General features: G+C 36.9%; 1 protein-coding gene across 1 annotated transcript in view; it reads right to left on the bottom strand.

The window, feature by feature from the left end:
* Nucleotides 1-20,234, bottom strand: part of LOC311605923 (uncharacterized protein) — a gene marked incomplete at both ends in the record, with an annotated part of 273,889 nt that extends 253,655 nt beyond the window's left edge. The window contains 2 exons of the mRNA XM_084796759.1: nucleotides 3,337-3,507; nucleotides 20,128-20,234. Coding sequence (XP_084652885.1) covers nucleotides 3,337-3,507; nucleotides 20,128-20,234 — 278 coding nt within the window. The remainder of the gene's footprint in view (nucleotides 1-3,336; nucleotides 3,508-20,127) is intronic.
* Between the last annotated feature and the right edge of the window lie 3,184 nt (nucleotides 20,235-23,418).

Raw genomic sequence — 23,418 nt, 5'->3', positions numbered from 1 at the left:
TGAGTTACTCATGAATTTAGTAAAAGCAAAGCCATACTAATGATTTTGTGTCTTTCAGATAGACTCTAGCATATGTAAGTGAATGGTTTAATTTTAAACAGAGAGGGATATGTCAAAGCTGAACCACCATAATTTCAAACTAAAAAAAAACATCCTCTCTTTCATACTTTCTTGGAAGCAGATTTATTCACTCTGGGTTGATAATCAAAAGCAAGTATTATCGTGTGATTACTTTATTCCAGTTCTCCCTGCTTCTGTGGCCTGCCTGTAATCTTTTAAAGCCTATATTGGCACATGAGATCACGGTGCAGTAAGTCTAAAGCTCCACTCTAAAAGAAATGGCATGCAAAAGGAGCTGAGTGGACTAACAGTTGTTTTGCCCTTTAGGGATGTGTTCAGCTCATCTTCCTTGTTTTTAATGCACTCAAAGGCTCAGCCCGACTAATTCATACTCAGAACAAATTACATAACACTTCAAGACTGACACTTCCAAAGTTCATCTGTTCTGTACTTGCTTGACATTAGAAAAGGGCAACTTTTGAAAGAGGAATAAAATAGATTTTCTCACTCTGCTGGTCATGTCTCAAAAAAAAAAAAAAAAGCTGAACAGGTTTTCTTGAAACTTAACTTTTAAAATAATCCATCACTCACCATTCGCCATTTCAACATTGAAACCTTTGAGTAATCAGAAGGATTTTTTTTTCTACAGATGTAATTACATTGATTTTTTTAAATGACAGTACAGTATATATAAGCTATGTAAGAATACCAGCTATTTCTCTTTTGATTGTAAAATAGACAATCCAGACTCCCTTTTTCACTTAATAAGTATTTTTGATTGAGTGATCAATTTAATAAATGAGTGAAAATAATCTTATGGTAGATGGACATTGCATGATTATAAAATGACCAGGCAGATAATCCTCACATTATTAATGCATGGCAAATCTTACTTCTGGCATTGAGTCAATTACATTCAAATTAATAATGCATGGAACCAAAAATAGGACAGAAACATTCAGATGAATTTATCACAGCCCATCAATCCTCTTGCAGTTGGGTCCTGCCGGCTTATCTATGACATATTAGTCAGGGCTCTTCCATTTGAAGCAATTAATTGAAATCAGTTTTGTTAAGAAATAGGACCGTTTTCTAAACAATATAAATATACTTCCAAGACACAAGAATTTTCCTAACATTAAGGTCTCCAGGTCATATCCCTTCTTTTTTCTTTTTTCCTGAGTGCATACTTTTAGGTGACAGTCTAAATACAAGAGAGACTTTTCTGATATTTTTTATCTATAAGTTAAGTTCCAGACTACACAATGATTGTGTGGTCACGTATCCAACTCTGACAAACTATTGAGTAAAAGATATTTAGGGCTAACTAACCCTACCTGGTTGAATAGCCTTTGCTATGCAGTGTGACTTAGTAACTACTGATTGAGACTGGGTCCTTATGAACCTGAAATGGATCTGTGAAGAGTTTCCCACAATTTCTTTCATTCATTTTATTTTTTTTAATATTTTTTTACTTTACATCCCAATTAGACCCCCGTTCCTAGTCTCCTCCTGGTCTGACCCTCTCGCCTTCATCCCCTCAGCCCTCCTCTAGTCCTCAGGAAGGGGGAGCCCTCCTCTCCTAACATCTGACCTCAGCCTGTTGAGTCTCATCTGGACTGTCTATATCCTCTTCCTCTGTGGCCAGGAAAGGCTACCCCACCAGGGAAAAGTGGTCCACAAGTGGACATCAGAGTACATGTCAGAAGTAGTACCTATTCCCCATGTTATATGACCCACAAGGAAACTGTGATGCCTATCTACTACATCTGAGAGGAGCATCTAGGTCCTCACCATGCAAGGCCCATGAGTCTCTGCAGCTTCACCTCCCCTGCCCCACCCCCCCGCCCAGATTTGTTGGCACCATGGCTTTTCTTGTAGAGCTCCTGACCCCCCAGGTCTTGCTATTCCCCAACTCTTCCATAAGACTCTCTGGACTCCACTCCAAAATTTGGCTGCGAATCTCAGCATCTGCTTGGGTCCTCTGCTGGGTGGAGTCTTTCAGAGAACCTCTTCAAGGAGAGCTTGGCTTTTGTTTATTAAGCCCTGCAGCTACCATAGGAAACTCAGCTAGGATGCTAGAAGAAGAGAAACCATATGTAGTTATCTCTTCCATGCAAGAGTAGTACACGCCAGTCATAACCTAGATAACCTCTAATTAACTGCAGATACATGAGGAAAATATAGCTGAAATCAACAAACTCAACTGATCCATTTGAATCTGGCCATCTCAAAAATTAGGCTCATGGGACAGTGATCAATAGAAGCACTGAAGCCACAGACTAGTAGTCTGGTTTCTTTCACAAATAAAAATCTCTTGGAAAAAAAATGGGTTGTTAATTTCCAATATATTTGTCACTGAAATCCAATTAAATTTACGTAACTATTTTCTATCACATTATATGATTTTTGTCAAGATCACTAAGCTAAGTTATGGAGATAGGAATGGGGAAAATTAGGAAGGAAAATATTCTTAATGGATGAATAAGACAGAATACAACAAATATAATGCTTAAAAATATGTATTGAGTGTTTTCGTAGTACCAGGCACTATGTCAGCACTAGGGACTTAAAATATTGAGGACAGTAGAATGGAATCCACTTCCATATAAATTTAATTATAATTTATTGAGACATTAATATAAGATAAAATGAAACTGAAACATATATCTGCCATTAAAAGGCTATGAGTACTAAGTACAGGGAGAGGCCTTCCCCCTCTCCCACAAAATGTAATGCTCCAGCAGAGAGAGCTGGGAAAATGAATAAAGACTATTGCAGTGAGATTATTTCAGATGGAGGCAAAAGAGAAGGCAAAACTCTTAGGTAAGCATATGCTTGCATTAGGGGAGGGCTACAAAAAAAAATCCCAATGAGCAAAGGAACAATTTCAAATGGGGCAGGAATTCCCAAGACAGAGTCTTGCAGTTCACGGTGATAGATTATCTGAAAGATACTATGTCAAAAGAAACAGTTGTTGTAATACAGCACATAGCCTTTAATTGTTAACTAGAATTGTCCCTGAAATACATTATTGTTACTACAATGATTCGTGTTGTGTGGCAGGCATTCCCTAAGAAGTCAGTAAATGTAACTCTGTGCAGGGAACCAATGATAAAAAAAAAACATGTACTTCCACACAAGTCTCCTTCAAGCCATTGCTTACAGTTTCTTACAGGACTGAGTGAGGGACTACTTACAAAATGCATCAATAAGTCAGATAGTTGCATCAGTAAAAGAATAAATAAGTAAAAAACACCGACAGGAGTGGCTCACCTTGAGGATGTTGCACTTCTAGAGCTCTCTGTGTCACTCCGATCAGCTTGAATACTAGGAGTCTTGGAAATTTTTACTGCATATGTGACCTTGAGGAAGATGCTTCTGAGTCTTGTGTTGGGTACTACTGGACACTTGTGAATTGTTCTTACTTCCTGAGTCTTACAGAGCCTATTAAAGAGAAAGCTCAGTTAGGTAAAGGTGGGATAATTCTAGAACTTTTTACAATGGATATTGTGAGAAAGTGTATAATTAAAATATGTATTCCATTGTCTTTGAGATAGAACATTCTTTTGATAGTACTCGAGGCTTACTACAAAGTAGTTAACTTCCTCTGAGGAAGTAATAGACCCTATAGTAGAGTCTGCTATTTTCCTTTTGGTCATTAGTCATGTTGCCAAAGTGCAAAATGTCCTCTAAATATTAGAGTTTATATGCATAGTCCTGGACTACTCTCAACCTTGGTGAGAGAAACTTAATTTTTGCTGTAATCTATAGTCAATGCCAACATGCCTACTTGGTCAAGGAACTGAAAATAAGAGACTGAGTGCTTAACCCTAAATAGAACTTGTTTACCAAGTTATCCACCCATCACTCACAGCCTGGGCTGAAGGAATCGTAGCAAACGGGAGGTAAAAACAAAACAAAACAAAACAAAAAACAAACAAACAAACAGGTAAGAGCAGAGGACCAAAATACCAAATGGCAAAACATGTGCAGAATGTGCTTATCATTTATTGTTGACTAAATTTTTGTATTTGTATTTTATTTTATGTGTGGAAGTGCTATGAAATGCCCATAGTATGTCTATTAAACTCATGAGGTAATAGCAAGAAGATCAAAATAGCTGAAAGTCCAGCACAGATGGCAAAGGGGCTCTCCAGCCTGCGCCCTTCACTGCAGAACGTGTGGAGGTTGATAGCTGCTGAGGGAAATGATATAAACCTATGTGATGGTGAAGCCAGTGGTAAGTTCCACTTGATCCAGTGCATGGCCCCAAGGTGTGAACATGTGAAGAGTACAAATCAGATTTAGGGGGTTATCAGAGAAGAAGAAAACAATGGCGTGAGGTTAGGAGGAAGCAATGTTTGGGGGAATATGGGAGGCATTCATGGAGGGAAAGAAGGGATGGATGTGACTACATCTCATTGTATGCATACAGAAAATTCTCATTATAAAAACAATTATGATTAGATATTACATAATGCTATGTATGGAAATATTGCTTTGTGGCTATGAGATTAGCAGAAACTTAACACGTAGTTTTGGGATTTCTTTTTATTTTTTTTTATTTTTTCTTTCTCTTTTGCACATTTTTGAAGACAGATAATAGAAGACGTTTGTAAAATAATAATACAAGGTACATGTTAACTCTGTGGACTGACCTCTCTTTCAGTCACTATACAAGGTGAACCCAGGTTGATAGAGTGAAAAGAAAAAACATGTAAGTTTCCTTTGCTCCTAATGCAGCGAAGTCATAATGAATCACTTGATGTGCAATGCTGAGGCCGCAGGAGGGGGCGTTTACAATGATAAGACGAAGCCACAGATTCATTTCTTGATGTAATTTTCTCAAAATTGTATCTTCTACTCATAGCCGCACTTAAGATCACATTAAATATAATTCCTGTTTCCTCCAGAGAGCACCAAACGTCCTAAAGCTGTCCCTGTACTTTCTGCAGTGCAGTAACAAAGACGAGGCACAATCCATAAAGGACATAGCTTTTCACACTAACCAGATAACGATAAGAACTGCTTTATGAGACTGTGCATTTAATCAAGTCACAAAACCAACTCAACTAGTAAAACGTTTACAAGACGAGCTCATCATTTGTTGCTGATTATATTCTGTATTTTTATTATATTTGATTTATATGTATGGATGTTTTGTCTGTAGGTGTGTCTGGCTTTGTAGTACATGCATGTCCAATCTATGGAAGAGAGAAGTCATTTAGTGCACTGGCACTAGCAACACAGACAGTTTTGAACCGCAGTGTAGGTGCTGAGACTTGAACCTGGATCCCCTGGAAGAGCAGCTAGTGATCTTAAACACTGACCCATATTTGTAGTCCTTGATATATATGTATATATTTTTTTAAATAGGCATCAAAACCATTAAAGTCAAAATATTTTCTACTATAATAAACTGTATGACAATTTAACTTCCGAGTACTGCCCTTCCTCACTCTGAAAGAAAATTAACATGAATGAGGAGTTTTGTTTTTTTTTTAATATTTTTTATATTATGAGTTATACTTGTAACTGGATTTCGTGAATTCATTGTCAAAGTAGTGCATATGAAGTGTATAGAGATGTCTAGGAATTTCTGAGAATTTACACAGGGAAATGAGCCTAGGTTCAGAAGAGCTTTTGAAAATCCAGTAAGCCTCCTGTAAAAAAAAAAAAAAAATGTTGCCCAAAGGTGAGTGCCCCATACATTAAGAAGAATTACTATGATCAGGACAGTGATTTCTTCAAATTCTTATGGATAAAGGTCAAGAAGAAAGTTGGGGGAAATGCACAGAGCGGGAAGTATGAAACATCAACAAAATTTGTCCCTTCAAAGGTAGAGAAGGCATCCCTAACAGCTGTAGCTGGTAAAAAAATACTCCAATATGCAAGACGCAGAAGCTGCATGTGCTTAGAGGCTAAAGAAGGCAGCAAATGTATTGGAAAGGAAGGGTTGTGTCAACTGAGAACTTGGCTACAGCCAAAGAGACTGGAAGTCATCAACATACGCTTGCTTACTCTCCCTTGTTAAATAGGAATCTCTCCCAAAGAGTTAATCTGTATTAATTACTTATCCTAAACAGCCGGCAATAGCACTTTCAAAGTATTGGAAGTAAACCTTGTGTTATAATTAAGTTGTATGGTTACAATACCACATATTAGTGTGTGTGTGTGTGTGTGTGTGTGTGTGTGTGTGTGTGTGTGTGTGGTTGGTGTGTGTGAAAAGACTCTTAAATTTGAATTCTATAACAATGTATCAAAATTGAACTTATTTTGCATCAATATATGAAATTCTATACCAATGAATTACAAATAACCTTATGTGTGGGTAACAAAGTCTTAAGTTGAGGAGTAGATTCAATAATCTGCTTTTTGTCCTATCGTCCCTATATATTTCCATATTCCCCCTTTCTTTTCAACCCCTATATCCATACCTACAAAAGAAAATTTTTAAAAAAATGAGAGAAATCCCTGAGTCCCACCTTGGTTTCTCTCTAGATAAGACCAATAATAACTTATAGTGAACTCCCAATGAAAATTGACATTCATAGCTCAATAAAGCAACCAAAATATCTACCCAATGTCCCTCAGGGGAATTGAGGTATCATTTTCTTGATGTTTCTTACTGCTGATTTGGGACAAATAATAACTTTTTAGGGACCCAAATAAAATTGGGGAAAGTGGTTAATCAAGTTAAGAATAGCATTTTGGTCCAGTTTCTAAATCTTGGGAAATTCCAGACTTAATAGAAGGCCTGGGTGGGGCAGTCTAAAATACTGGACAAATTGAGATCTAAAGCTCTCTTCGAAGCTGTCCTGGTAACTGTTCCTGTTCTGATGAGGAATAACAACTGAAGTGCTTGAGGCTGAAGCAGGAAGGATGCAGGGTGTCAGTGACCAGAAGGCTGAGAGGAATGAATGTTGTCAGGTCTGATCCAGTCTCAGTGTCTGATTCTTTCATTCTGAAAACATACAGTTTCTTACATGCATTATACAGTCATAAAATTATAAATGTTTGAGATGTGTAGGATACAGAGAACAATTAAGGCTGGTTTTCTGCTTCTTGTATGAGCAGAAGAAAGGCATCTGTAAATCTTCATTCATGCTATATGAAGAATGGCATCTAATAATGAATTTTCAAGTTAATTGGTAGTTGATCAAATCATGGTCATATCAATTACTATTTTTATCACAAGAATGTACTTCCTAGGTTTAACAGATAGATAGGATTCTATAGATAGATAAGGTAAAATAGATAAAATCTTCAAAAAAAAAACCTCAGATGCATACAGATTATGGCATGTAAAATGTTTTTTATTTTAAACATTCTTTGACAATAACACAGGTTAACTCCTAGCAACACCCAGCCTATCTCAAAGATGATGAGCATCAAAGAACCTCCTTTTAGAGATTGTTTCAAATGTGGAAAACATGCTACTGGGCAACATGTCCTCATTTCTGCCACAGACAGAATTCTGCCTAAAAATGGGCAAGTTGGATGCAAGCAGAGTGGATGGCCAAACTCTGCTAAGACAGGGTAAGCAAGTCCTCAATATTTCTTGCCTTACAATTAAGTCTGTCTGATATAGTGGACCAGAAGGCTGAAGAAAATGCTCCAACATTATAGAGAGTTTTGGGTGACTGTTCAGGCAGCAAACTGTCTCTGTCATCTTCTCATTTGGGAAGCTGTTAACCTGCATTCCCTGTATACTCAGGTAATTAATTTTACTCCTTCTCAAGTCTCTGATGGGGTTGAAGACCAGATAGTTTAGGTTTACAATTAAGCTTAGTTATTTAGGGGTTAAGATGTTTTTAGGTCTAGAGAGATGTTTTAAATAGATAATTATAAGATAAGATAGATATGTATTTACATTCAGAATTTTAGACTCACCAAGATAGGAAAGATGTTTTCCTCAAGGCTGCCAAATACAAATGGCCAAAACACTATGAGTGTAACATTTATATAATTCCAGATTGCTTCATGGTTCTTCTTGCTGTAGGCAATTTATTGTATATATGTGTACAACTATTTATACTAAAATAGACATTGAAATATTCTATATTAATATATGGGGAAATATGAAGTAGGAATCCAAAAGTATATAGGCAGACTATATATCACAGTGGATAGAGAAATCAGCTATCTCATAATAAAAGAAGTAAAGTTTTAAAATAAATAGAAGAAGAAAGAGAGAACATTAAAGTCCAACAAGGTTGAAAGATATCTCATACTTTGAAAGAAATACTTCCCATCGCTTTTCTGCTCCCTCCCTCCCTCCATCTCTTTCTTCTTCCCTGTCTTCTTTTCCTTCCTCCCAGAAGGCCATCATTTTGTATATACATGATCCAGTAATACATGTGCGCTCATTATTTTAAATTTAGTAATGACTCTGTCAATTTTCCTGCAGTTCTCTACTTTATGGTGCTTCCATCTTTCTGTTTCTTGCTATTATAATTTCTAATATTACAAGGGTCAAGGAGAAGACATCTCTTTATGCATGAGTTTGTGTTCACACTATTTATTCAGGTCACTAATGTTTTCTAATGCACATGGCTTCACGTATTTTTGTGTCTGGTCTGCCTGAATTTTACGCAGGTGAATGATATGTATTAGGGATCAGTTTTATCATTTTTCAGCATAAAACAAGCTGCCTTTATTACTGGTAAAGAAGAATAATAACAAATCATGTATAGAGTTAATATCCATTAGAAAGTGTAAACTTTCTTTAATGTCTGGAATAAGCTCTCCATGCTCAAAGCCTCTCATTAACCTTGAGAACCAAAGTGCTGATAAGCACTTGATCCAACTCTTTTCTGGCAGAAGACTGAGTGATCCATTGTCCATCATAGTCACTACAATACATGACGGTACATTGTAAACTTCAAATTTTCATGAATCATACTTTAAATGTCCTCACCAAGAAAAGGGAAGAATGAGGTGATGAAATTTTAGTTCATCAGAATTACGGTTTTTAATTATTAACATTAGATTATACTATAATAATATATGCAATTTCTACCTGCTAGTTAAAATTTAATTAAATAAATTGTCGTCACCTATCATATTAACAATTATCAGAGTAGACAAGAAAAACGTGTAATTTTCCCTTGATGCATCATTCCTACAGTTGAAGTTTGCTTTGCAATTACTTCACAATGAAAGAGACATATAAATTAAGTCTCTTCATTCTTGTAGGAGCAAAATGTTTGATATACCTCATTTGTTCAATGATAGCAACCAATAACTACAACTATACACATCTAATTAAATTATATGAAAATATAAACAGATGAATGAAGTACAAACACAAAATCCAATACGTAATAAAATATTGAGAGTATGATAAAGTAATTCACTTCTCCGAGCAACAGAAAATAAAAATTGCTTTGCACTTCTCTATATTTACAGAAAGAAAATCTGAAGGGATAAATTCACAAAGCTATAGCAAGTGGTCACCATCAGACGGCGGCAACACGGAGGGGGAAAGGCAAGAAAACCTGTGGCATCAAAATTCTCTCAATGACTTTTATTTTCTGTTTTTGAGATATGATCTCATGCTTCCCAGGGTGGTTTCAGACTCTCCATGCAGCCCAAGTTAGCTGTAAGCTTGATCTCGCCTCTGCCCAAGTGATGGAATTACAAAAGTGTATGCCCCCATCCAACTAACTTTAATAGGACACCTAATTATTGCTTATTTTGAGACACACATTTTTTTTTTGAGAATTGAGCCTTGAGTTGGTATACAGTGGGGTACTGACACTAAACTATATCCCAAGCCCTCCAAATATACATTTGATTTTGATGGTATGGAGGAGCCTAAAAGAATATGTGTGTATGTATGTATGTATGTATGTATGTATGTATGTATGTATGTATGTATATATGTATGTATGCATAAATAAATAAATAAATAAATTCACACGCAGTCCAAGCTGCCTGGAGCTTGTGCTATGTTGTTCTGATTAATGGAATTACCTGCTGAATGTAAGTTCTAAGAGTAAACTTTATCATGCTATTTTTATACCTATATAAAGTTGCATGTTAGTACCCTTATTTATGTGTTATAGTTTATGGATCCATGTGAAATCCATGTGGACCCTAACTTATATAATAATCTCAATACTGCATTGGATTGAGTGAATGAGTGAAACTGTAATACAGACTTATACTATCCAGCTGAAGTTTCCATTCAGATCAATAACTTTGTCGAACATCATGCTTCCATTATCACATGGAGAATTCTGCAAGGATGTTACCATCTTTGCAGTTTCACAGCAGAGGCACAGCAGCCATTTTCAGGGCTCCCCTTTTAAGGAGATTTGTATAAAAGACTTGAAAGATGGAGACAATGTCTCTCTTTGGAACACTAGGCTGACCTGTCATTATTCATAGCATGAAATGGTGTCTGTCTCCAAAGGGACAGGATGGCTTATGTTCCATCATAAAAGACTTGGTTTTACTGAACTTTAAAGTTTTTCTTTTGTTACAAAAACTGCTACGTGAACAGGTGATAACTTGCCATGTTGTCTCACAATGTGAGAACTTGCAATCAGAGAACCACCAGAAGAAAATGATCAAACTGTCCTTTGGTAATGTTTATTTTTCAGCATGCCTGAGTCGCTGGGCTCCTTTCTACACAAAGGGAAATAAAACAGTCATGTAGGAGAAATTACTAGAATAAGAAAAATAAACTGTCTTCTCCCTCCCCCCCCCCCCCCGCCCCGCCTCCCCAACAAACCTAGCTAGAATCTCTTCCTTGCTGCTAATGTCCACAAAACCTTAGCAGATGAACTTGTCAGCTTTGGGGTTGCATAAAATCTCACATATATTCTAGTTCTTGACCTTTAGTTTTTATATCTTTGGTGAATGATATTTTTGAAGCCCCATAAAACAAGTTTCTATGAGTAATGAATATTAATTTACTCTTGTGATCTTGTAGTGATGTGGTGTGGTGTGTGTGTGTGTGTGTGTGTGGGTGGGTGGGTGGGTGTGTATGCGTAATACAAAAATTGTAAAGAAACTGATTTATTATATACATTTTATAATTTAGGAAAGGTATGTATAAGGGACAGTCAATTACAGAATATGCTTAGGTGATTCTCTTTGGTGGTTTTCTCTCCCCACCCCCCTTCCCCTACACATAGTGTCAACCAGTTCTAACAGTAAAGAATTCTTTTTTTTCTCTTTTTTAAAATTTATATATTAATTTTATATCCAGATTGTAACCCCTCTCTCCTCTCCTCCTGGTTCCCCCTTCCTATCCTCTTCCCCTTCTCCTCCATCCTCTTCTTCTCAGAAATGGGAGCCCCCACACACCAACCCACCCCAGCGCATAAAGTCACATCTTGACTAAGCTCATCCTTACCCAGGGAGTCCAGGCAAGACAGCCCCTTTAGTGGGAAGTAGTTGAAAGCAGGCAACAGAGTCCAGTTACAAGGGGATAGTCTTGTTCTAGTAGGAAAATATTCATATGAAAATTTAAACAATAAGCACACAGAAAATAAAGAAAATTAGCTTGTAGATGTCTCATTGTGTATCAAATCATTTAAATAAACAGTTTACTCACCTTTTGACCAAAGTTGTTATTAAATGATGTTTGTGTTGAACCGCTTAATTTGTCTTCAAAGCAACAGAATAAACACATTTCATAGAAGAGCAAACTCAACTTTATCTTTTTAGTATTGTATGCATGACCCTTTAAAATTCTATTTTAATATTGATGTACTCTGTAATGAAGTTTCATGTAATTACGTGCCTCCTCTGAGTTGTCACTTCTTCTGATTTAAAAAAAGAGCATGATAAATTTCAAAAAGTTGTAAGCTACTAAAATCATTTCTATACCTAATTTTTTTCTTACACATCTAGTTTAGAATACAGGCAAATACACATGGAATAATGTTGTAATACATCCACTGTTTTTTAATAGAATTTACTCTATAAATGTTTTGTGTGAAAAAAAATTGCACAGAAGAGAATCTATTAACTCTCTAGCTTCAGTTACTATAATATCCAATAAAATCCAACTTACATTTAAGATAAACACACACCTTTGCAATTATTTTTTAGTTACAATGAATGTTCTTTATTAACCCAAAATGGAATTCTTAAACATTCTTACAATCCATTCCTTTAATGTCAGTATCACTTTCCTTAAATTTATTTTTATGAGTTCGTTTGAAATTTCATTTTTTGATCCTATTCAAACCATTCCCCCAACCAAACCATTCCATTATTCACAACCTCCATTCTCTGATTATCCTACATTGTTTCTTCTTTTTTTCCTTTCCTTTTTTTTTTTTTCCTTTTTTTCCCCCCTAAAGTTAGTCGATGACTGAGTGTTTTGCAGACATAACAGGGCACTTGTATCCATGAACTTACAGTGCTTGTGACAGCATGGGAAGACTTGTACAAACTCCAACCAGACCTGGAAAATGACCCACCCTTAGCCAAAGAGTTATTAGCAGTGACTAGCTTGTGGGAGAGGAATAGTCACTTTTCTTTATGGTGTGGCCCTGGGAAGGTAGACCATGCTCCAGTGGAAGGGCAGATCCTGAGGAGTAAATGAAAAGCTCCAGTTGAAGTTGATGGACGTTTTCAGATATCATTTTTAAACTTACACATGAGATTTCTTAACCTGAATATGATGTTCTTTCTCCTGTTGAAAGATTCCTGTTTAAACTGATGCAGTAGTTTTGTGAATTTCTAATAACACAAAATTTTTGAGAAGAAAATGATTTAATGCTCCAATTCTACACAGAGGGTCAAGAGTCTGAGATGGCTTATTTTTAATTTATTGAAGATATGTTTTCTCCCAAGGTTCTTAATGGAAAAATATTCTGTTAACACTGAAGTGATGGATCCTTACTTGCCTGTTCAACCTGATTCACTAAATTACGGCCCTAATGACTGTGAGTAGCACCTATATAAATGCATTTTATTGCATAGGGTAAGTACTAAGTGAATAAAAAGGAAGAGGGCTTGGGAGAAAGGATAAGATATAGAGACAGAGAGAGGTAGAGAGAGAAAAAAATGTCAAAATGCGTATACCTTTCCTTAAATGATTTGGAGCTCTTCACTAAGGCAAATTTGCATTATTGATGCAAAGTATGGCTCCTCAATTTCAACACCATTTACAATACAGATCAAATCATATTAGAGTGTAAGTACTAGTAATTGGAGAGTGTCTTGTACCTGCCGTACAGTAGCATATGCACAAAAACTCTAAGATGTCCTCTATCTTTCTAAATTACAACTTTCTTGGGACAGGATCCATTTCCAGGCCCATGTGCTTATTCCTTCCTGTAGTACTCTTTTCTTTGAATTGTTGTATTGGAAAGTGTGATGTTTTCCTCTTTGTTATTTTTATTCATTTGCTTGTTTTTGTTAGGTACATAGTAACCCTCTCCAACCTGACAGCTTTCTCCACCAAAATTTATAAGTCTACATTGCAAAACAAAGAATAATTTAAATTATATCACCATGACAATCAAACTAACCCAGAGATGTTTCTAAAAATCTCCCTGAAATTAGAATGACTTCTCAGTTGAATGTTCCTGATGTAAATAAGTAATCGTAATGTGAATTTGTTCGGTAGCTCTGTTTGTATGGGAAGGAAGAATTAGAATTAGGATATATCTTTTAACCAAATGACATGTTCTATTCTTATAAGTTCTTTCAGCTTGATGTCATTTCATCTAAGTAACACTAGCTTCTTGACTGCTATTGCTCTTTCAAGAAAAATAATCAGCTTTTGTAGAAGTTTTCATCATCATCATCATCAGTTATTATTATTTAGCAGGAAGTTTAAATGTTCACATTCACAGTGGGTAGAGGATAGGCAGGAACTTGCTTCTCATCACTTCCCTTTAAGAAAACTTCTTAGGTAAGTCTCAGCAATCCATCCTGGACATGAGTGCACTTTTTGTGCTTGTTTCTCACGTCCGCCTCTTCCATCTAAGCATTCTCTAGTGTGGTATTATCGGCTTCCACACTCTGATGGCGCAATGTGGCCTGGTAGAGAGGTCTGCTAAATGGCAAAGAATTGGAGGCTTTAGGCCAACAGCCTCCAAATACTGAACGCTTATAACTGACATGGAAGCTTTTGCGTGATCCTTTTGTAGTTGAGTGTTCAGATGGAAAATGATAGAGGCCATACTATATACAGCCTGAAAGTAATTGTGGCAGTAAACACACTAAACCTTGCTCAGATTTATGACCAATAAAACTTCAATATATTAATACTGTGGTGTTCTAAGCCCATGTGCTGATAAAGGAACAGATAAATGCTACAAAGGTGAGAAAGTAGGATGTAAAACCAACTTTTATTGACTGGATGTAATTCTTGTCTCTGAGGTTTACTGCCTCCTTCTGCTTCTGGAAGCTTCTAGCTTCCTTGTAATCTTATCTGGGCCTAGAATGTTTTCAGCCTCTAAGAATTACTGTTCAATAAGCTCACTCTTCCTAGTTCTTTCTGAATTCTTGCTAGCTTGTTCAACTGAGCTATTTTAGCGCAAACTCCTATGCAAGATGACTGATTCAAACTGGCTTCTCTTTCTGCTTCTGAGTGGATTGCTGTGCTCAGCCTCATATTAACTTTTGGCAATATGTTCTAATCTTCTAGGTCCGTCTTAATTTCTGGCTTGTTCTGTCTTTATCTGTCTACCCTTTTCTCTCTTCAAACTGTCTTCATAAAACTCTCCTGGTAAAACTGTCTCTGAATTCCATGAACTGAACTGCCACCAACTCAACTCCACCGCACTGCCTCCCAACTCACTGACTCAACTGAACTGCCTGAAGAGAACTGACTAGAACTCAGAGATCCGCTTGACTCTGTCTCCTAAGTGATAGGATTAAAGGCGTGTACCACCACACCTGGATCTAAGCTTCCCTTTTACCTGAAACTTGCTCTATATATCTGGTTGCCTCTGTCTCCTGTGATTAAAAGAGTGTCTGTATTCCAGCAGGATCACACAGATGTTGAAAGTCTTTGGATGTGATCTCTTGCCAGAGCAGCCATGTTCTGAATTACAATTCCTCATGGTTGGAAACAAAGACATAAGAACTCTTCTTATCTAAAGTATGAAGAATGGAAGAACCGTTGGTGGCAGTTGCTTGCTGACCTTCATTGCTAAGCATCCATATTTTACATAGTCTCTACTCAAAAATCATCACTTTTTCTTTACCTGTCTGTATCTTCTTTTGAATGCTAGGCAAAATCCTAAGCACCCCAGCAGGACAATGACATCCTCACATTCTCTTAAGAACTCCAAACCATAATACAGCCTTGACCTCCTTCCATTACTCAATATTTATACGTTCTTGAAACCATTCCCCAAAGGCATCATTTTCTCTTTTTCCATCCCTGTCAGGCAAACAGCTGCCTGGATTCACATACTGCCCGCTCTGCTTTGTTGTTGTCTTCTTCTCTTAAAATTTGTTAAGGCAACAACAGCCACCACTAAAAGCATGATAAATTATTATCTTTTGTAATAATTGTTTTTGCCTATTTGACACACACAATTATATATATGTATATATATACACACATACACACATACACACACACACACAAGAAAGAAAGAGAGAGAGAGAGAGACAGAGACAGAGACAGAGACAGAAACAGAGACAGAGACAGAGAGACAGAGAGAGAGAAGTGAGCCAAAAACCCTACAATTTTCAGATTATAACTATTATTGATATTATTAAGGACATTGATTATTCAGGGACCAGGAAATTTCAGTGGCTGGAGTCCTTATCAGATACCTTTGGCTGAGGAGGCTTATGCAAGCACTGAAAAAGAAAAGTGAATTAGTGGCTTATATGTTTTGCTGTGAGAAAAATAACAAATTGTGTATTTAAGAAATTGCTCATGATTATGGTACCAATCATAAAAATAAAACAGAAACATGGATATGTCTTGGAGGGTATTTAGCCACACATTTAGCCAATGTGTCTTAGCCACATTACTAGAGAGTACATACTGGCCATTCAGCTTAGCCCAGATTAGTTCTGTCCCAGGGGTCTGCATATCATGGAGGGTTGACTAATCTAATACTGGGAAGAATTACATGAACAAGGTCAGTTGTCAAAAGTGTGTGTAGCCAATGTATCTTTCCTGTTGTCCTCATTTCCACTGCTCCCTGGAAACAGCGCCTTCGTATTCAGGAATGGGGAAGACACTGGCACTGAAAACACTTTCAGTTTGTTATGCACTTTGGTCATGAGCAATTCCATTTACATTTGTCTTCTTCTAACTCAGATGTGTTCTAACGTGCCCTGGGAGTTTATACACAGCCAAAAGGGCATCATTTGCTTCTTGAGGAGATGAAAACCTGATCATTTCACCAGCTGACCTGCATTTGGGGCTTCCGGGCAGAAAGCCAACAGCCACAGAGAATTAGAGCAAGAGAGAATCCTCTTGAGTTCATATCCAGGAAGGTATTTTTCAGTGCCCTCAGGGATCAAAGGCGAGGATAAAGCAGATTCCTCATAACTGGGTAACACAAATTGATAGCAACATGAATAAATAGCAGCGTTTGAGCATAAGGAACAGTATGGACAGTTCATCAAAGTTCAATTTTAGCTTTCTCTTGCTCCAAATTCGGGATTGAATCAGTTTTGGTGCTTAGTTATTTCTGATAGAAGTTAAAAGCACACACTTTTGTGAGCTTCTACACATGCTAAAAATGTTTACAGAATAGAATATAGAGCTTTATATAGCACTGGAGAATAGTAGTTTTTCTCTCAATAGAAAACCAGGGAATAGAAGTTAGTCCTCCATAAATGGCGTCACTTTATAGATAATTTCTCAGTTATATTTTATTACATTCAGATTATTTCACTTTGCTAACATAGTGGTTGCACACTCTGATATGTGAAGCTGTTTCCTTTCTTTAAAAGACTGCCAGCATAATTAAGCTATACCACTTTTTACTGTTTTCTGAGAAATAAAGGGCAGAATACTCTTTCTCCTGTGAATAAATGACCTTTCTATGCATATTCTCTTACCTCAGAAGCTGTCTTTAGCAATGTTATCTACATGTTCCTTATACTTCTGACATACAATTCATATTTCACCTCAAGTATTTATTTTAATTTAATAATAGCCTATAAGACTTCTCTCTCTTTTCATAAAGTTTTGCTGATGGCTGTCTCCAGGATGGCTTGGTCCAGAACCCTGACGAGGGTCAGTGAAAGAATGAAGAAAGGCTGGATTGTCAAGGCACAGCAGACATATGGGTACAGATGGTTTGTGTACACTCCGATGGAGGAACACCAAATACCACCATAGCCGAGCGTGAATACATCAAGTGGCAACACAGGGCAAGAAGGTGGCTGGTCTTTGTACCAAATCTCCCTAAGTGAATAGCCTTGAGTACAGTCCTCAGAGAGGAAGAAGCTGCTGTTACTAGATTTTATACAGGATGGTCAACTGCTTGCTCTTGGACCCCTAAGGAAGAATTTGACACCCCTCTGAGTCTTACCTGGAGAAGGGTCCATCCACGGAATGGAGACGTTAGTGTCTTTACATGGAAGCACTCATGTCAACAACACACACTTATGCAGGGCATCACTTGCTTCTCCAGTACCAGCATCTCCTATTTTCCTATTTCTTTAGAAGAATTCTTCCTACACATATTACTTCCCAACCCCAGTTTCTCCTTCCTCCCCTCGTCTCTGTAATGCCTCCCCCCACTTCTAGTTATTTTTCCCTGTATTTGAAACTGGACACCAGCAAAATAAGTAATCCAATTGAAAAAAATGGTGTATATGTCTAAACAGAGAATTCTCAATATAGGAATCTCAAGTGGCCTAAAAACACTCAGAAAAATGTTCAACATCCTTAACCATCAACAATGTCTTACTTCAAAATAGTTTTTTTAAGTCGAAGTAAGTTTTCTTTTATTTCCATAACTTCAGCTTTTGTTAACTTTTACTCAAGACATTCTTGGAATTATCTATACGAGGATTTACATTAAAGTTGATCATAATTGATATTAGGATATAAAGGAACTATGCAGGAAAGGGGTCATAGTCGGCTTCCTGCTGCTGTTATTCGGAACATATTCCAAAATGACATAGAGTAGAAAGAGTTTATTTGATGTATACTCCTTAATTATAGTACATCATTGCAGGAAGTCAAGGCAAAACCTCAAGAAGAGGCAGAGGCAGAAACCACTGCATAATGCTTCTTACTTATGCATGGCCTACCTACCCAGGAATGGCACCGTTCAAAGTGCCATTTTTTGGTTCTTCCTACATCAACCAACAATAATAATACAAACATACCCACAGTCCAATTTGATAGGTGCAATTCCTCTTTTGAGATTTCTTTGCCAGTGTGTGTGTGTGTGTGTGTGTGTGTGTGTGTGTGTGTGTGTGTAAATATGTGCTGGTATTTGTGTCTTTGTGTGTTTGTGGTGGAGGTGTGTCCTCATACATAAACCTATGGAGGACAGAAATCACTGAGGGGGAGATTCTTTAATCACTTTTGACTATATTTTGTGATCCAGTGCCTTTTTCTAAACCCAAGTCTGTAGCAGTTAATTTATTAATATGACCTAATAATGTTTATTATCAGGCCTATAATTACTATTACAGCAGTAATTTTTAACCTGCTAGCAATCAATCAAGACACAGACACCTGTTATATTTTAAGATAACCTTAATTAAGCAGGGAGAGGGCAGATATTAATCCCATAAACTACATCCCATATTGGGTCAGGTATGGGATACCTGACGAAGTACTGTGCCATCATCTTTTAATAATTTCTATCGAGCTACCTCCCATCCATAATGCCAAATACTTGCTAATTGTCATCATCTGGGCCAAATCTCTATCCATGTCGGCCATGTGTTTCTCCTCCACTTAATCCATGGCGTCGGCCTTCTCCTTCCTCTCTTCTCTTCCACTCTTCCTCCTTCCCAAGATTCCATCTCTGAAAGCCCATGAACCTTAGCCACTCATCCATTTGCCCTGTGCAGGTGTGATGGCCCTTTATTGGTCAAATGGGTTAGGCTCTTAGGCAAGGTACAATTTGGGTCAGAGAGACAGCAAGCATTAATTAGAATCAAAATACATCAGACCAACCTCCAATACAAATCTTAATAATCATTTACTCTGGCGGGCCAGAAAATGCCTGCGCTCCTTCTGGCTCCACTTCAAAGCTCTGGGCTCACATGTGCACACTGATATACCAGGCTTTTTATATGAATGCTGGAAATTCAAACTGGGTCTAGCACTTCCACCACAAACACTTTAAACTCCAAGTCCTCCACACAACCCTTTGGCTCACAGTTTGAGAGTAAGTTATTCATTGTAGCTGAGAAGGAATGGCACATTAAGTACCTGGTCTCTTTGAATCTGCAGTAATAAAGCAGAGAATAATGAGCTCTGGCGTTCAACTCTCTTTCTCCCTCTTAAAGCTTAGTCTAAGACCACAGCCACTTATAGTTAGAGTCGGTCTTTTCTCTTCAGTTAATATCTGTGACTATGCACTGATGGGTATGCCTCTGAGTAATTCCAATTCCAGTGACATTGACAATATCAAATGTACATGGGTAAAAATACAATAATTAAACCAATAAGTGTTTCTACTTAATACACACTAATAAAATATTAAATGATATTAGATCAAAAGAGATTGGCCATAATACTATTCTGTAACTTAAGAATGTAAAATTAAACAGACAAGACTCTCAGAGACCACAAACTAAGTTATTCATTTTCAGTGGGAGATGAATTTCTATTTACAATGGTACCATTTTCAATTAGCAAGCTGTGCTTAGAACTGAGTAACAATACAAAAAATAATGCCTTAGGAAGGTGAAAAGTTCAAGATTAGAGGATATTAAAGAAAACCACAAAGTAAGCACACACATGTGTGCTTGTATGTGTGTGTGTGTGTGTGTGTGTGTGTGTGTGTGTGTGTTAATTGGTTTTGGTTTGTTTGTTTGTTTGTTTGTTTTTTGTTTTTTTGTCCTTGCCTTGGCTTCTTTTGTGCTGTAGTGATGAGACACCATGACCAGGGTGAGTTAAAGAAGAGTGTACTTAGGACTTACAGTCTGATAGTATGATAGTTCATGTCAATCAGGGCATGGGGGAAGGCAGCAGCAGACGGACATGCTGCTGAAGCAGGAGCTGAGAGCTGAGGAGGAATGGCAGGCATCATTTCATATTTAAAGTGGGTCCACAGTTGCACACCTCCTCCAACAAGGCCACACCTCCTAATTCTTCCCAAACAGATGCCACAACTGAAGACCAAGTATGCAAGCATATGAGCCTGTGGGGCTATTCTTATTCAAATCACGAAAGGAGCCATGACAGTGAGGCAATGATCCTAGAAAAAAGGTCCCGCTCAAACTAAGGCACCAGCCAAGGACAATACAGGCGGTAAACCTTAAACCCCTACCCAGATCTAGACAATGGACAGAACACTCTCCACAGTAGAGTGGAGAGTGGGATATGACTTTCTCACATACTCTGGTGCCTCACATTCGACCATGTCCCCTGGACGGGGAGACCTGGTGGCACTCAGAGGAAGGACAGCAGGTTACCAAGAAGAGACTTGGTACCCTATGAGCATATACAGGGGGAGGTAATCCCCCTCAGTCATAGCCATAGGGGAGGGGAGTGAGGGGAAAATGGGAGGGAGGGAAGAATGTGAGGATACAAGGGATGAGAAAACCATTGAGATGTAACAAGAACAAATTAATAAAGGAGAAAAAAAAACTTAAAAAAAAAGAAAAAAGCAAATTTCCTACATTTTTATTCTTACAGAGCATGAACTGTTTTTCATGTTAAACGTTATAAAGACAAATGTCTTTCATTAATCTTAGGCATTATGCTATATCTTCCCTATGACAAGTAGAGACAGTTAAGGATTCCACTACGGGATCAGTCTTCCTTAGGGCAGGACCCAAAAGAAAAATTCACAATGCAGAGCTTCTAATAAAATTTTATTCTGTGGCTGAAGTGATGCAGCTATTAATTTCTGTCTAACCCTGAAGCATCCATTTAGCCAAAAGTCCTTCCTTAGACTTGGTCCTGTATTAGTAAAATACAGATTACCATCCTGATGGAAAATAGTCATGGTTCTAGTTAAAATATTAGCTAACAAGAAATTAGAAATATGTAAGACTACATAGATGTTCACCATACAAGCTCTCTGGATAAATGTGTACATTTATGCTTAACTTAATACAGAGTGTATATAAGCCTTTTCTCTCAAAATAATCTCTTTCAATTGGTGCTTTGAAATATTTTATTTTAAAAGTTAAATTACTTACCTTTTCATTTTTTTTTAAATGCAATGCTCGGCTCCACTTGATACAGTTTTGTGTTGTATTTCAATTTGCTTAAAATTTTAAGCAAAGTATAATTTCCAGGAGGGACTTTCTTATCTTTCTTACCTGTTCTCTGCTATGCAACACAACTCTTAAACTTTATAATTTAAAAACAAACTAGTTCTTCTTGGCTATTAAAGTTGGCAGATGGTACCAGAAAAATAAAATAAAATAAAACCATCAAACTACTAACAATCCTCTTGAGTGATCCCACCTTTCCACAGGAGGATTAAAACAAATTGCTCATCAATCTGTTTTCACACTCAATAAGAATGGGTGTCAATAAATCCAACTTAAAATTACAGCCATGAATTCTTTAAACTTTGAGATCAATTTGTGTGTGCAGAGAAAAATATTTTTGGAGATGCCTTGGGATACTTCAGCCCATCAGAAAGTATTACCTCCAGACACGAACCAATTATTCATCAGCAGAAAGAAACCGCAATTCCAGAACCCGACTGTTATTTCAGATCCAATTTCTAGTTATCTCTTGAATATTTTTGCTGTCACAGAAAAATATATTGGCAAACACACAAAATTGATCCATTGTTCAAAGACATTTTTCAGAGTTGCCCGCAAAGAAAAAGAATATATAAACTGTACCACATGTTATAATGTTCTTCTCTGCCTCATACAGTTTTAGATGTTTGTAAACACTGCACACAGACAGGTCTCATTTTGATTTAATACCACCATACATAACTGCCTACTTTTATAAAAACGTATTTAAACTTTTGATACTAATACAAAATCTCTTTTAAAGTGCTTACAGTTAGAAAAACAAGTAATCTTGAATCCAATCTGTGTTTTTCCTAGCTTCCTGTTTAGTCATTTTCAAACCAATTTCTCACTGCTATTTTGCGAGGCCACTCTTTATTATAACCAAGAAAACTTTTTTATTTTTTATTCTTATCCTTATATGCATCACGGAATGTTGTCAATCTTGAAAAAAAAAAAAAGCATTTACTGAATGTTTTGTGATGGAATAAAAAATAATGTAGGCACTACCTATGGATATATAGATTAGTGTCAGGAACGTGTGAGAACCCACTGAATCCTATGATCCTCTGCTATGAGCTCACTGTTTATTTGACATATATGAACTGGATATCAAACACTATAGACTCCTTGGCTTAGTCACCCTAGATTCTATTTCATACACTTAGATCTGAACTCACAGTGAGAATCCTCCCATCCGTGAATAGTGTTTGCCCTTCTATATGTTGATGTGTTTGCCTGTGACACATGCTTTTCTTTCAAAATAACTTACCTCCATTTCTGCCTGCCCAACACCCATCAATTTCAAGACCTAGATGGCAGTTAATACTAGTCGGTAAATGTTTAAGATGAAAAAAAAAACATTTGAATTATTAGTATGATAAAGGAATGATTTGAAATGAATCTATTCGTTATTAAATAAATAATCAGCAAAAGTAAGTGTAGTTGTTTTGTCTTCTCACAAAAGCAGAGCAGATGAGTGAGGAAAAGAGATCATTACTTTGTGCTAGTTTTGAAAAGCTTATACACTAAGGTAAAAGTGAGAAACTAAAAAAAAATTGTACACTCTCAAAACTAAATATGTATTTTTTCAGACAGTTATTTTCCCGGGGCATTGAAATTCTTGTACTCAGGGAAACTAATATTAGCATATCAAAAGGTAGAAACTTGTGTTTCTGAAATTACACTAAAGCATTCAGAAAGTGCAATCACTCTTATAGGCTAAATCAACAGAAATGAATCCATTACAACATCTAAGGAGAAATTCTGAAATTAAGTAAATTGAAGGACACCCATTTAAAATAACTGTCTACTGAAGGTTAAATGCGAATGGAACACTAATACACTTTATTATATTGGAGGTTTCTTTTTCCTAATACAAACCAAGAAAAACTGAAACTTATTCCAACTTAAGAACACACAAAAGCTATACTACTAGGAAGTACAAACGGTGATCATTTGTATGTCATAACAAACACTAAGATATGTTGTCCTGGGAAGGTTGGTGGT

Source organism: Acomys minous, assembly GCF_964271855.1.
Source record: "Acomys minous genome assembly, chromosome: 9".
Classification (NCBI taxonomy): domain Eukaryota; kingdom Metazoa; phylum Chordata; class Mammalia; order Rodentia; family Muridae; genus Acomys; species Acomys minous.
The sequence above is the reverse complement of the archived record's forward strand: the minus strand, read 5'-3'. Positions and strand labels throughout refer to the sequence as shown.